Source organism: Eulemur rufifrons, chromosome 4, assembly GCF_041146395.1.
Source record: "Eulemur rufifrons isolate Redbay chromosome 4, OSU_ERuf_1, whole genome shotgun sequence".
Lineage (NCBI taxonomy): Eukaryota > Metazoa > Chordata > Mammalia > Primates > Lemuridae > Eulemur > Eulemur rufifrons.
In genome coordinates this window covers 81019259-81035781 of record NC_090986.1, presented here as the reverse complement: position 1 = coordinate 81035781, position 16523 = coordinate 81019259, and the positions used below count along the sequence as shown (strand labels likewise).

At 35.7% G+C, this 16523-nt stretch overlaps 1 protein-coding gene across 1 annotated transcript in view; it reads right to left on the bottom strand.

The window, feature by feature from the left end:
• Positions 1-16523, bottom strand: part of ZDHHC20 (zinc finger DHHC-type palmitoyltransferase 20) — a 65025-nt gene that overhangs the window by 37292 nt on the left and 11210 nt on the right. The window contains exon 2 of the mRNA XM_069467441.1: positions 2622-2648. Coding sequence (XP_069323542.1) covers positions 2622-2648 — 27 coding nt within the window. The remainder of the gene's footprint in view (positions 1-2621; positions 2649-16523) is intronic.

The window sequence follows — 16523 nt, the reverse complement described above, 5'->3', positions numbered from 1 at the left end:
TAAAGCTAACGTGTATTCAATCTGAAGTACTGGCCTTCCTTTGGTTTGAGGTTATTTTTCCCTATATTTTTGGTTAAAAAAAGTTTGTTCTTTTTAAATAAAATAGTATGATAAAAGAAATTGACAACTCTGTTGGAACTCAACATTTTCTTTTGAAACTATACTGGTCCATGCCTGATCTCAGAGAATGGAAACCCGTTACATAGCTGACCAATGCAGGAACCCAGGCCTCAAGTGATTTTTCTTATCTCACAGCTAATCAGCATAAATACTACTTCTAATTCTAGCTCCTAAAATTTCTTTCAGAATGAACTCATTATTTTCACTGCCAGTGCAGAGTTCATAAATTGTTGCCTGCAAAAGCCAACTGGTCTTCTTGCTTCCAATCCATCTCAATGGCCAGTGTGAAATGTGATGTTCATAGTTTCATTTCCCACTTGGTTCTGAAATTCCTGGAAAGTAACTCCCAGCTGCATGACCAATGCATACCAATAAAACTCTGAGATCTCCTAGTCACTCATTAGACTAGAGCTACTCAAATTACTACTCCCTACCTACTGAAAGCCTGCTAGAAGGCATGTAATGTATGCTTTATTTCTAACCCTCTCAGTAGTCTTGCAAGGTATCCTTCAGTCTACAGATGCAAACACTGAGGCTCAGAGAATTTAATATCTTGCCCAATGCCACTTAGTTATTAAGTGAAAAGGCCAGAATTCAAATCCATATCTGCTTGATAAAAATCCAAGGTTCTTTTCACTCTGACCCACCTAAAACTCTATTTTCCTCTTCTTTTTTAACCATCATCTTAATGGTCACATTCCACTTGTGAACCAACATCTGATGTTGATAAAATCCTAACCATAACTTTCTTCTATTTTTCAAATGTACTCTTTTCACTCCCACTAATATTGTCATTCATATTGAATATTCTGGCTTCTCAAAATCTGCATCCTCTATCCTGTCAACTTTCTCCAGGTTGAACTTCATGGTCTACCTAATGGACTCATTTCTTCATTTGTTTTTCCTTTGGAAAAGCATGCAGCAGTTTAGTCACCTACTGAAACCATTTATTGACTCTTTGATGTTATCTTCATTTAGCTCACTTCCTTTATGTATATTTTTGCCTAGCCCCCATATTCAATCAAGCTTCTCATTCCTCATCTATATACTATTGTATAGTGTTGAGATAAATGGTAACCTTGAGGTACTTTAAACTTCTTATTTATTTACAACTAAGAGTACAATGTAAAACAATATATTCTTCAAATACTTTTTAAACATTTAATATATTTTTAGAGTACTTTTGCTCTCCATGAGAACAAATCAAAATGGTTTTGCTTAAAAATATATTAATTCCCAGTTAAATAAAAAATTAGATAAAATAAGGCAGTTAGCACAAGGCCTAGGATATAGTAAGTTTTTAACAGATGGTAATTATTAAATTATAATGAGTAAAGAATAGAAAATATTGCTTTTCATCAAGTTCAAATTAATGTGATTGTTAACAGATAATCTTCTGGTCACATACATATGTTACAAACCATTGGTTACAAGTAATATGTAACATAAAATCTTAGTTAACTAAGAAAATTAAACCAAAGCTGAAAGAAAAACCTGAAACCTATAGATCAAAATCTGTGTTCAAAAATCACCTGTAACTGAATTAAAACCAGACAAGCAAACAAAAAATCTTTATTGAAAGAGTCTTTGAAAGACACAGTAAAACTACCCCCAAGAAATAATAATAAAAGTTTAAAGTTCTTTTATAAGAACTTCTGAAATTTTCTGCTTTCCGTATCTGTATTTTCAACATACAGAAAATCATTTTGATTTAAAGAAAGAAAAATAAACATATCAAGATTGAATCTACATTTATTCTGTTACTGAGAAATTATTAATAGATTTAAAGGTAACTTGCGATTTATATGCTTAATGCCTAATTATCTCCAACAATAACTACTTATTAAAAATTTCTAACTGTTCAACTGTTTTAGAAAGCCTCTGGATCTTTGTATGTTAAATCAAATTTTATTTTTGAAATTTCATCTGAACAGACTTCTAAAATTTTCCTTTATCTTAGTGAAATTTTGAAAAATGATTTTTTCCTCTAGGTATTATCCCTGACTAGTTGTTATAAAAACTTTAATTCCCTTAAGCTAGTAATACAATTTACAAATTTATAGTCTGGTTATTTTATTAAATATCTATGCATAGTAAAGTGCTATTTTAACAAATGCTTAAACAAGAGAAACAAAATTTAGACATCAAGAAAGCAGAATCCCCTCCTCAACCTAGCTAGGACTGATATTTAAAACATAATGATTCTGAAGAACATACAAAACAAAAATATTTATATAAATATACACTAAGCAGTTTGGGTACTAGGTGTCTTATAAAATAATGGCTACTTCAATTTATATAAATAACACAAAATGAGAATATACAGAATGTCTGGGAATAAGCCCAATAGTTGATCTCCTTTTAATTACACAAATGTTAAAGATATGGGTTTTCTTTCTGAAAAACAAAAACACGTGTATTCATCACTAAATAAAAAGTATATGGGTTGCAATTAAGATACCATAAGCATTTTACTTAAATTGAGACTAAAAGTGCCTTACCGTTTTCTTCATTTCCAGAAATAGTAACTAAAATAGAAGAAAAAATAGTGAATAAATATACTTTAAACATTTTGTATACAAGTTTAATTTTAGGTTTAATATTCATCTTAATATCATTTTCATAAAAATAAAATTTGCTTATAAAATGTAAACACTAATACAAAGTCAGAATTACACTCAACCCCCCCCAAAGCATTTAAATGTTAAAATTCAAATTCTTTATCATTGACACTACAATTGCAGTAAATTTTTTCAGATCTCTGTTAATTTTAAGTGTATCAACATGGTTATAGTTGTGACATTTCCTTAAGCTCGTTCTTTAATGATATATGTAGAATGAATCTAACTGTTTTCTATGGCACCATAACTTATTTATTAGTCTGTGATGTATCTTACCAACCTCCTTGTGTAAGCTGTACTTAAGGCAAATTTATTTTTACATAGAAAAAAGTAGAGCAACTTATCTTTCTAATTTTTAGAGTGCTTTTTCTCTGAACACTCAAATATTCAAGAAATTAAGATGAAGCACAGAAAAGTTAATTCCGTGTCTACCTCTCTTACATTTTCTTCAATGTTGTATTACTATCCTGATGAATAGAGCCATAGAGCCAACAATTACATCAGTCTCTCAAGCCTGAAACCCTGGGAATTGCTATTTACTCCTTCTTTCTGGAAAGCTCAATGCCTCTAGGTTCTATTGACTCTACTACCTAAGTCTCTTTCAAATCTGTCACCTCTTCTTCAATCCCTCCATTGCTTTCCTCAAACGTGAAAGCTTAAAGCATCTTCCCATTTATCAGTTTAACACACCCTCACCACCAGCAAATCTGATGAATACTCTTCAACACCTCTGAATTACTTTTAGAATAAAGTCCACGGCCCACAGTGACTTATGCTTGTAATCCCAGAACTTTGGGAGGCCAAGATAGAAGGATCACTTGAGGCCAGGAGTTCAAGACCAGCCTAGGCAACATAGTGAGACCCTGTCTCTACAAAAATTTTAAAAATTAGCCAGGTGTGGTGGCAAGTCTGTAGTACTAGCTACTTGGGAGGCTGAGGTGGAGGATCACTTGAGTCCAGGAGTTCAAGGTTGCAGTGAGCTATGATAGCACCACTGCACTCCAGCCTGGGTGACATAGCAAGACTGTCTCTAAAAATAAAAAATAAAAAAAATAATTAAAAAAAGTCCAAAATCTTCAGGGTAGCAAACACTACAGGTCATCTGTAATCTACAATCTCTCTGCCTCTCCAGTCTCTTCTGTCATTTGCCCATAGCACTGGTCTCATTATACTGAACAAATTGCAATTTCCTGAATCAATCAAGCAGTTTCACACGTGCTCATCCTTCAAGGCCCAGTTTGAATACTACTACCTCCTTTGTAAGGCCTTCCTGAATCTCTTTTTAGGCTGAGCAGCTCATTCCTTTATATCACCACTGCTCATCTTCCAACTGTACCCCACCATCTCATATTTTTTGCAATTACTTGTTGACATGTCTCTTACCCTAGTGGACTACACGCACCTTGAAGTGTGAAATCATGTCTTATAACAACAACTCTGAAAGTTATCATTAGTTCCATTTTACAGATAAGTAAACTAAGGCTCAAAATAATTAAATGACTTTCCTAAGATCACAGAGCTAGTATATGTGGCACAGACGGGATTTGAACTAAAGTCTTTTCAGACTTGTATTGTTTCCTATAGTGTCTCTCATCTTATTTATTGTTTTAGTCCCAAAGCCTGGAATACAGTGGCAATGCTTAAGAAATGTTTATTGATTCAATATCCACTTTTGATGAAGATCTCTTGATAAAATAGGAATACATGGAAAATTCCTTAATAAACTAAAATATATTAACCTCAATCACCAAACCAGCGTAATTTAATGAGATAACACTCTAGAAATTCCCACTAAAGTTAGGAACAAGACAAACAAGAAGTTGATGAATACTTTTTTGTTTGGAACACTATTTTGGAGAGGCACAGGGCTTTTTCTCAACTTCTATTTGTCAGGTAGGGCCTGTGGTGATCACCTTTGGCCTCACACAGTATTTCCCATTTACCTTAGTGTACACTAAAAAGATTATAATTTGCTATGTGTGCCATGATGTGAAAATGATTGGGAAGTCCTATATTAGCTACACAATTATAAAACAGAAATATATTAGTATAAAAATTAAAACGGAGGCCAGGCACGGTGGCTCACACCTATGATTCTAGCACTCTGGGAGGCCAAGGCAGGAAGATCACTTGAGCCCAGGAGTTTGAGGTTGCAGTGAGTTATGATGATGGCATTCTAGCTGGGGCGACAGAGCAAGACTCTGTCTGCAAAATAAATAAATAAATAAATAAAATTAAAATAAAAAGAAGCCAAATGTATCACTATTTGTAGATTATATATCTATGTTACTTCATAGTCAAAGAAGATGAACTGAAAAACCATTATAAACAAGAGGTGATAGCGTACAAAACTGATTTACAAGAATCAGTAGCTTTCATTATGTAGAAGTTATAACCAGTGAAAATTTTTATATATAAGGTCATCTAACAATAAAATTCCTAGGAAAAAATGTAAAAAATGAGCAAGATCAATTTAATGCTTTAGAAGGACACATAATAAAATTTGGACAAATGGAAAAGCTTATGATGGGTCATCATTCAAATGTTAATTCTCCCTAAGTTAAACTATAAATTTAGTGTGATTCCAATAAAAATACTTTTTTTAAACTAGACAGATTCTAAAATTCATCTACAAAAAATATGGCTGGGCATAGTGAGTGGCTCACGCGTGTAATCCTAGCACTTTGGGAGGCTGAAGCGAGAGGACTGCTTGAGGCCAGGAGTTCAAGACCAGTCTAAGCGAGAGGAAAAACAGTCTCCACAAAAAAACAGAAAAATTAGCTGGGTGTGGTGGCCTGTAGTCCCACCTACTTGCAAGGCTGAGGAAGGAGGATCACTTGAACCCTGGAGTTTGAGGTTGCAGTGAGCTAGGAAGAGGCCACTGCATTCTAGCCCAGGTGGCAGTGAGACTCTGTCTCAACAAAATAAAATAAAATAAAATTCATTTGCAAAAAATAAACTTCCATGAAGAAGTAGGAAAATTTTGAAAGAGGAAAATAATGAAGTAGGACTAGTCATACCAAATACTAAAGAATATTATTTTTAAACCCCAATTATTAAAATAGTTGTACTGGCTCATGAACAACAGATTAATGGAAAAGCACTGAAAGCCCCCAAATTCATATAGGAATTCAGTATATGATAAATATTGGATTTCAAAGCACTGTGGTTAAGAGTCAAGAAACAGCATTGAACACCAGTATACTTGTACCTACTATGGCCATGGAATCCAGTTCTTGCAAATGGGTACATCTTGTGTTGTTACTGGGAAAAAATTCTTTTGCCCTTCTTAACAAGTGAGAAAGAAGCCCTATTATTTCATTTATTCTGTTTTTTGCTTTGGATACTTGTAGTGTGAGGATGTGCTGTCTGAAGCTAGAACTGTCAGCTTTTGACCTTGAAGGGGCCGCTATTTGTTGCGTGCAGGATTCTGGGTTGACAGTTCTTTTTGTCCATCAGTTGAAAAATGTGCTACTTCCTTCTGAATCTCATGATTTTTGAGGAAAAATCTGTTATTCTAACTGTTTTTCCCTAATATGTAAGGTGTCCTCTCTTACTATTTTCAAGATCTTGTCTTCAGTTTTCAGAAGTTTGGTTATTAAGTGTCTTAGAATGGATTTCTTTGGAGTTTTCCTGCTCAGAGTTTGCTCAGCTTCTTGAGTATGTTTTTTGCCAAGTTGGGAAATTTTAAGCTATCATTTCTTCAATACTTTTCAACCACCTCCTCTTTCTTCTCTCCTTCTGGGACTCTGATGGCACAAATGTTAGAACTTTTTCAAATGGTTCTACAAATCCCTGATGATCGATCTGTTCATATTTATTTATTTATTTTCAGTCTATTTTCTCTCTGTTGTTCAGATTGGGTAATTTTTATTGTTCTATCTTCAAGGTCATTGATCCTTTTCTCTGCCTCTCTATTCCACTGTTGAGTAGACTTTTTTATTTTGGCTATTGTATTTTTCAGTTTTAAAATTTCCATTTGGTTCTTTACTAATTTCTTTGTTGAGAATTCTATTTGTCATGTTTCCATTGTGAATTGAAACAGTTGCTTTAAAATCTTTGTCATATAATTTCAACGTCTATGTCACTTTGGTTTTGGCATCTATTGTCTTTTTTCATTTAAATTGAAGTTTTCCTGGTTCTTTGTATGAAGGGTGATTTTCAACTGCATCTTGGACATTTTAGTATTATGTTGGGACTGCAGATCTTATTTAAATTTGTTTTAGCAGGCTTTCCCTGACACCACAACAGTGAGAGATGAGGGAGCACTACCTTGTTGCTATCAGGAAGGAGTACAATCCCAGGCTCCCCACTAGGCTTTTGCTGCCATATCCCACTTGGGACACAGGGATGCCTCCTTAGTTCTCTCCACATGACCTCCACTGACACTATGGGGAGAGAGAATTTCTTACTGTTGGGGTGGGGAATGAGGAGGAATACATCATTCATACTCAGTGGGAATCAAAGTCTAGGCTTTGGACTAGGCTTTCACCTCTTCTGATGCTATCCCAGGAGGAAAGTGGGGGAGGAGACACAGAAGGGATGTCTTGTTATAGCTGGTCAAAGCGGGAAGTCTTTGATGGTGAGAGTAGGGATCGGGTGCAGTTTGCCCATGGTCTTTGGCTGGGGTAGGGCAGCTACTGTCTAAAGGCTTTCTTGTCTTGCTAGGTTGCCCCTTTCCTGGTTTGACTAACGAAAATAGCCTTTTTGTGAGGCTTTTTTAGTCTGTGCCCACTGGTGTTTCCAGGTTGCCAGCTTCTCTAGCACCTCTAGAATATGTCTGGGACATATGAGGCCAAAAAAAAAAAAAAAAAAATTGAGGGAACTCACTGCCATGTTAATTCTCAGGTCTCAAGGTCCCTAGCTAAGCTGGCTTCTTCTCTCCACCTTTCAGAGTCTTCTTATGTTTGTTTTATGCAAATTATCTAGGGTGCTCAGTTGTACTTAGCAAGAATAGGAAGAAGAGTATCTACTCCATCTTGTCCCAGAATTGAAGTCCTAGCTTGTCCTTTTACTGCTGAATAGCATTCTATTGTCTGTCGGTATCACAACTTGTTTATTCATTCATCAGTTCATAGACATTTGAGTTGCTTTTACTTTTTTGTCTATTATGAATACTCACGTATTCAACAAGCCTGTGGGTGGAGATGTATTTTTCATTACGTGGGTAAATATCTAAGAATAGGATTGCTAGATCTAACACTAACTGTATATTTAACCTTATCAGGGACGACCAAACTGTTTTCAAAAGTGGCTGTATTGTTTTGCATTTGCACTTATAATGTATCAGAGTTACAGCTGCTCTACATCCTCACCCAGTTCTTAGAATTTTAGCTATTCTAAAAAATGAGTAGTGGTATCTTCATTGTACTTTCGTGTTTTCCTGATGACTAATGATGTTAAGCATCTTTTCATGTGCTTATTAATAATCACTACCTCTTCTTTGTGAAGTTGTATGTTAAAATTTTTGGTCCCTTTTTAATTGTATTGTTTACCTTAGAGTTACGAGCTCTTTATATGTTCTGGATATAAGTCTTCTAAAGAGATGTTTGCCCAAATACTTCCTCCTATCCCATACCTTATCTCTTAACAATGCCTTTTGAAGAGCAGAAAATTCTAATTTTGATGAAGTCTAATTTATCAGTTTTTTAATTTATGATTCATGCTTTACATCCTATTTGGGAAATCTTTGCCAACCTAAAATCACAAAGATTTTCTCATATGTTTCCCTTTAGAAGTTTTACGTTTAGGTCTGTAATCCATTTGAAAAGTTGATTTTTCATATATGGTGTGTGGTAAAGATGGAAGTTAATTTTTTTTATATATGGATGGCCAATAGTTCTTATACCATTAGCTGAAATAACTATTCTGTCTTCCTTGAATTACTTTGGAACTTTTGATGGGAATCAATGGACTATATGTATAAGAGTTTATTTCCAAACTCTTTATTCTGTCCCATTGATCTATGTCTATTTTTATTGAGTTACTACACTGTCTTGATTTTATGTAGCTTTTAGTAAATCTTGCAATTGGATGGTGTCAGTCCTCCAACTTATTTTTTTTCAAAAGTGTTTTGGCTATTTTAGGTTTGCATTTCCACATACATTTTATTTACTTTCTCACCTTTTCTTTTTAAGAGATGGGGTCTCACTATGTTTCTCAGGCTGGTCTTGAATTCCTGGGCTCAAATGACCCTCCCATTTCAGTCTCCTGAGTAGCTGGGACTAGATGTATGCACTACCACACTTAGCTCTTATAAATTTCAAACTTATCTTACTGATTTCTTTAAAAAAAAAAAAAAAAACTGCCAGGATTTTGATTGGTATTGTGTTGACTGTACAGATCAATTTGGGGAGAACCAATAGCTTTATAATATTGTCCTACATTCTATGAGCATGGTATATCTATTTTAGATTTTATCTCATCAGTACACAGAAACTTGTACATATTTTGTTAGATTTATCCCTAACATATTTCATGTTTTTGACGCTAAACAGGATTTGTTTGAATTTCAATTTTAATTGCTCCTTGCTATTATTTAGAAATAGCATTTGGTTTTGTTTATTTGACCTTGTATACTGTGACTCTGCTAAATTCACTTTTTAGGTCTAGTAGCTTTTTCAAGGATTCTTTGTGATTTTCTATATAAATGATTATGGTAATCAACAGAGTTTTTTCCCTCTGTTTCTATCTATGTGTATGTGCATGGCTGTATGTAAATGCATAGTTACTTTAAAAAAACAAAGATGAAATACCTGATGAGTTTATATTGATATTTACAATTCAAATTAAAGTCTACAGGGTTTTTCTTAACATCATGTATTTTACATTTCTACTTCCCTTTTTCCACTGAGAATCCTGGTTCTCAAGGACACAAGGGATTAAGAATTAGAATATCCCATATTGCTCACCCAACAATCTCAAGCTAATGAGACTAGTAATACCCAGTAATATAATTACTTAAAAGTTTAAATAATTTTTTTCATATATTCTTTCTCCATTCTCTAATAATTGTGCTGTATCTACACTTTTAAAGCATAGATTCATTACAAATGTATTATCTTGTCCTTAAAACCTTTATTTAGTCTTGGGTCTACAAGAAAATAAATATTTAACATTTATATTGGAGTTTTAAGTTGTATCTCTTAGTCAATCTGGTTGTCTGAAGCACAATGTCATTCTCCAGCAAACTGACTTTGCTATCGATACTATTCTAGTTGCTGTTTTTACGCAGTCATTTGGGGTGGTTCTAGAAATCACTACCCATTTAGTACATAAAGACAATCTTTTTTTTTTTTTTTTTAAAGCACTACACAATATTCCATTGTGTGGGTGTTCCAGTTATACAATCAGGTTTCTATTGATGGACATCTGGGTTGTTTCCAATCTTTTGCTATCACCATGTGGCAATAAATAACCTTGTGCATGTGTTTATTCATGGAAGTTTATCTTCAGTACAGATTCCTAAGAGTAGAATTACTGGACCAAAAGTAAATCTGTCTGCCATGTTCTTAGCTTTTCCCAAAATCTCTGTTATAGAGGCTGTACCATTTTATACTCCCACCAGCAATGCATGAGACTGCCTGTTTCTCTGCAGTCTCCTCAATAAAGTTTTCAACCTTTTGGTAATGCAGGGTAATTTTACCTTGTGTTTATCTTCTAAGTGAGTGTATAAGTATCTTTTCTTATGTTTATGGGCCATTTTCACTTTTTTTTCTGTGAACTATCTGTTTATGTTATTTATCTACTTTTTTCTATAGAGCTTGGCAATTCTGAGCTATCTTTAGAGGGTTTTCTCACTCCCTCATTATAAGATCATCTAACCATATTTTCTTCTAGTACTTGAATATTTTCCTCTTTTATATTTGTATTTGGCCCATTCTGAAATGGTCAATTTCAGGGGAGGAAATGAGTGTATCAGATGAGACTGAAATATGTTGTGGTGCCAGAAAGGAAGAAAGTACTAAAAAATGATGGGGGCCGGGCGTGGTGGCTCGCGCCTGTAATCCTAGCACTCTGGGAGGCCGAGGTGGGCGGATTGTTTGACCTCAGGAGTTCGAGACCAGCCTGAGCAAAAGCGAGACCCCATCTCTACTAAAAATAGAAAGAGATTATATGGACAGCTAAAAATATATATAGAAAAAATTAGCCGGGCATGGTGGTGCATGCCTGTAGTCCCAGCTACTCAGGAGGCTGAGACAGGAGGATCGCTTGAGCTCAGGAGTTTGAGGTTGCTGTGAGCTAGGCTGACGCCACGGCACTCACTCTAGCCTGGGCAACAGAGTGAGACTCTGTCTCAAAAAAAAAAAAAAAAAAAAAAAAATGATGGGGACACATCAAAGGACATAGAAACTAGGTTGACGGGGCTATTGGCCAAATCTAGGACAACTTGAGCAACAAAATAAATGTTAGATTATACCTCATAAAATAGAATTCATGAGTATATGCTGATATAAATGAATGAATCAATAAATACTAGGAGGACAATAAGGTCTTCCATACAGAATTTTAACTAATAAATGTAGAAGAAATGATGGAATTGGAAAATCACTACTTGGCAACTAGTATAATAACTGTTTCAAGTAAGAATCTCAAATACATGCTAAAAAGAGTAAGTGAAAATAATAAAGAACAGAGTATTTACAGAGTTTCATAGTGCTTCTCCAGGTTGGGTTCTCTGGAATCAGATGCTGAGACAGAGTTTGTGGTACAATGTATTTACTAGGGATCAACACCTGTGAAAGGAAGGGGGCGGAAGCATAATTGGACCTAGGGAGAAATCTAACTGCAATATAGGCCTAACCTCTGCCACTGGCAGAGAGCTGTGAAGTGAGTAGTCCTGCCCCATCTCACTCAAGCACTGCACACAAGCTGCATCAGGAAGTGTATGACCTTGGGTGAGGTGAGTCATGCTAAAAGTCATGCTGGCAGATGGAAGCTGTCTTCTGACCACACTAGCCACAGTTGAGCAATAAGTCCTTCCTCAAAGAGGAATCTGTGGGTGTGGTGGGCTACTAGAACGCTAATTCCAAAGAAAAAGTGTACCTTTAGGCCGGGCGCGGTGGCTCACGCCTGTAATCCTAGCACTCTGGGAGGCCGAGGCGGGTGGATCGTTTGAGCTCAGGAGTTCAAGACCAGCCTGAGCAAGAGCGAGACCCCGTCTCTACTAAAAATAGAAAGAAATTATATGAACAACTAAAAATATATACAGAAAAAATTAGCCGGGCATGGTGGCACATGCCTGTAGTCCCAGCTACTCGGGAGGCTGAGGCAGGAGGATCGCTTGAGCCCAGGAGTTGGAGGTTGCTGTGAGCGAGGCTGACGCCACGGCACTCTAGCCTGGGCAACAGAGTGAGACGCTGTCTCAAAAAAAAAAAAAAAAAGAAAAAGAAAAAGAAAAAGTGTACCTTTACAGAATGGAGTAACGTGGCAAATATCACCTTAAGTGCTGATCGAAGTTAAGTCCCCCAAATGGTACAATCAATGACACAGCATCAGTTCTGCAATATTCTTGCTGAAAGTGTACAGGCATACCTCGTTTTATTGCACTTTATTGTGCTTTGAAGATACTGTGTTTTTTACAATGTGAAGGTCTGTGGCAACCCTGCATGCAGCAAGTCTACCATGAGTAGTTTTCCGACAGCATGTGCTCACTTAGTGTCTCTGTGTCACAATTTGGTAATTCTCACAATGTTTCAAATTTTTCCATTAATGTATGCCTGTTACGGTGATCTGTGATCAATGATCTTTGATATTACTATTGTTTTTGGGCATTACAAACCACGTCCATATGAGATGTTAAACTTAATCAATAAATGTTATGTGTGTTCTGACTGCTCCTGACCAGCCGTTTCCCAGTCTCTCTCCCTCTCCTTGGACCTCTCTGGTTCCCGAGACACAACAATATGGAAATTAGGACAACTAATAATCCTACAATAGCCTCTTAGTGTTCAAGTGAAAGGAAGAGTTCCATGTCTGTCACATTAAATAAAAAGCTAGAAATGATTAAGCAGTGAGGAAGACATGTCAAAAGCCAAGAAAGGCCAAAAGCTAGGCCTCCTGTGCCAAACAGTCAATTTATAAATGCAAAGGAAAAGTTCTTGAAGGAAGTTAAAAGTGCTAATCCAGTGAATACATGAATGATAAGAAAGCCAAAGAGCCTTACTGCTGATATGGAGAAGGTCTGAATGATCTGGATGGACGACCAAACCAGCCACAACTTTCCCTTAGGTCAAAGCCTGATCCAGTGCAAGGCCCTAACTCTCTTCAATTCTATGAAGGCTGAGAGAGGTGAGGAAGATGCAGAAGAAAAGCTTGAAGATAGCAGAGGTTAGTTCATGAAGTTTAAAGAAAGAAGCAATCTCCATAACATATAAAATGTAAGGTAAGGCAATAAGTACTGATGTAGTAGCTATAGCTATAGCAAGTTATCCAGAAGATCTAGCTAAGATAATTGATGAAGGTGTCTACACTAACCAACAGACTTTCAATGTAGACAAAACAGCCTTCTATGTTAGAAGATGCCATCTAGGACTTTCACAGCTCAAGAGAAGTCAATGCCTGGCTTCAAAGCTTCAAAGGACAGGTTGACTCTTTTGTTACGGGCTAATACAGCTGGTGATTTTCAGTTGAAGCCAATGCTCAATTACTATTCCAAAAATTCTAGGACCCTTAAGACTTATGCTAAATCTACTCTGCCTATGCTCTATAAATGGAATAACAAAGCCTGTATGACAGCTCATCTATTGATAGCATGGTTTACTGAATATTTTAAGCTCACTGTTGAAACCTATTGCTCAGAAAATAAGATTCCTTTCAAAATATTACTGCTCATAGACAATGCACTTAATCACCCAAGAGCTCTGATGAAAATGTACAAGGAGATGAATGTTTATTTTATGCCTGCTAACACAACATCCATTCTGGATGTGGATAAACTGAAAACCTCTGGAAAGGACTCACCCTTCTAGATGCCATTAAGGACATTCATGTTTTATGAAAGGAGGTCAAAATATCAACATTAACAGGAATTTAGAAGAAGTTGATTCCAACCGTCGTGGATGACTTTGAGGGGTTTAAGACTTCATTCCATGGAGGAAGTAACTACAGATGTGGTGGAAATGGCAAGAGAATTGGAATTAGAAGTGGAGCCTGAAGATGGAATTGAATTGCTGCAATGTTATAAAACTGAACAGATAAGGAGTTGCTTCTTATGAATGAGCAAAGAAAGTGGTTTCTTGAGATGGAGATCTACTGCTGGTGAAGATGTTATGAACATTGTTGAAATGACAACAAAGGATTTAGAATATTAATATTACATAAACTTAGTTCATAAAGCACCACCACGGGTTGAGAGGATTGCCTCCAATTTTGAAAGAAGTGCTACAGTGAAAAGAATGCTATCAAACAGAATCACATGCTACGGAGAAATCTTTAGTGAAACGAAGAGTCAATAAATGTGGCCAACTTGTTATCTTAAGAAACTGTCACAGCCACTCCAACCTTCAGCAACCACCACCCTGATCAGTGAGCAGCCCTTAACACTGAGGCAAGACCCTCCACCAGCAAAAAGATTATAACTTGCTAAAGGCTCAGATGATAGTTAATATTTTTTTAGCAATAAAGTTTTTTAAAATTTAGGTATGTACATTTCTTTTTTAGACATAATGCTATTGCACACCTAGCAATAGCATTACTATTGTACTATAGCATCTGCTATAGTACAGACTATAGTATAGTGTGAACATAACTTTTATATGCATAGGCAAACAAAAAAACTTGTGTGACTCACTTTATTTGGATATTTGCTTTATTACGGTGGTCTAGAACCAAACCCACAATTTCTCTGAAGTATGCCTACATACTCTGAACTCAATCATATTAGATAAACCAAAATTGAGGGACATTTTATAAAATAAACCTGTACTCTTAGTCATGGTCATGAAAAACACAAAGTAAGACTGAGGAACTCTTCCAGATTAAAGGGCACTAAAATGACACGACAATTGCAGTGTGTGATCCTAGACTGGACTGTAGAACAGAACAAGGAATTGCAGGAACAACTGAAGTTTGAATAGGCCTACAGATTAAAGAACAGTATAACTGTACTTTGGTTATATGAGAGAATGTTCTTGTTCTTAGGAAATAAAACAGGTAATTTATATTATTTATATCATCTATAACTTACTCTCAAACATTTCAGAGAGAATGAATGAAAAGCACATATGGCAAATAATAACATTTGGGAAGTGTGGGTGAAGGTTATATGACAATTCTATTTTTTTCACAAGTATGAAATTATTTTAAAATAAAAAGTTAAAAATATAAGAAAAAAGAAAGATTTTACCTATTTGTAGTTTATAAATAGTGTGAGATATGGATCTGATTTTATCTCTTACCAAATATGTATCCAATTGTCCCATCTTCTCCTCTGTGATTTAAGGTGCTATCTTTATTATATTCTATATTTCTATAATTACTGTCTATTTCTGGACATTCTATTCTGTTCCAATAATCCATATGTCTATATATTTTCTTCTTTCTCTTTACTAGTAAGCCTTCATGGGACACTTTCAGCTTCCAAAGTGCTGCCTTCTCCCCTAAAGAGGTTCTTTCTCAAGGCTGCCATCTTTAGTCATTAACACTTTCCAAGTCCCTTTTCTTTTGACTTCTCAGTTGCCATGCTCTGATCCACCAGATTTCAAATCTGTTTTCAGTGTTTCCAACTCAGGATGGGGTTCTCGTCTTCTGAGGATGAGCAGAGACCCTGATGTATTCTGTTCTATTCCACACAGCCCCTTCCTCTGAGTTCTGACGTAGTTACTAGAGCTCACGTGGCTATTCTCTGATGTCTACCTCTCCACTCACATATAAATTGAGGTTTTAAAAATTCTCTATGTTCTAGTTATGCTATAGGCCTAGGCTATAGTTGATTTTATTGGTGCTTTTTAATCTGTATGGTTTTTAGAAGAACGTGTGAAAAGGTCTGAATTGAAGAACGAACTCAATTTCTCAAGTTATAAATTGGGGGAAAATATGCACCTCCATTACTATGAAGATTAAAATAACACAGATCACTTAATAAATTACTTGGTGTATAATAAATGCATTAACTGAATAAATATTACAGGTAATTATTACCATTTCCTGGGCTCTATCAATACTGCTCAGATGAATTTAAAATATTATCTGCCAACTCTCATTTTTCTAAGGCTTCCACATATAGCTATAGATAACATTATCTTTTGGTTAATCTGTGTTCTAAAATTTTATTGTTATAACCAGGAATACCTAAGCCCCTAGAGGTTTAGGCTAAGGCTTTTGCCTTTAAACAGAGTGCTTGGAAGTCAAGGAGGGTTATTTGTGGATTATGCAGATCCAGGGAGAAACATGTTGGAGAGATCAGTTGGTATGCAAAGCAAGTGATTCCCAAATCCACATGTATGAACCAGGCCACACTAAAACAAGAAACACATAAGTAAAAAAAAGGTAGAGAATTTTTCATAAACTATACTAATTAAATTTAAAAGCATTAAAGTTGTCATTGAGATTACGTCTCTTATATTAGGATATTCTTTTATAAAATGAGTGATAATGAAAGGTGGTTTTGGGCCGGGCGCAGTGGCTCACGCCTCTAATTCTAGCACTCTGGGAGGGCGAGGCAGGAGGATTGCTTGAGCTCAGGAGTTCGAGACCAGCCTGAGCAAGAGTGAGACCCCATCTCTACTAAAAAATAGAAAGAAATTAATTGGACAAATAAAAATATATAGAAAACAAAATTAG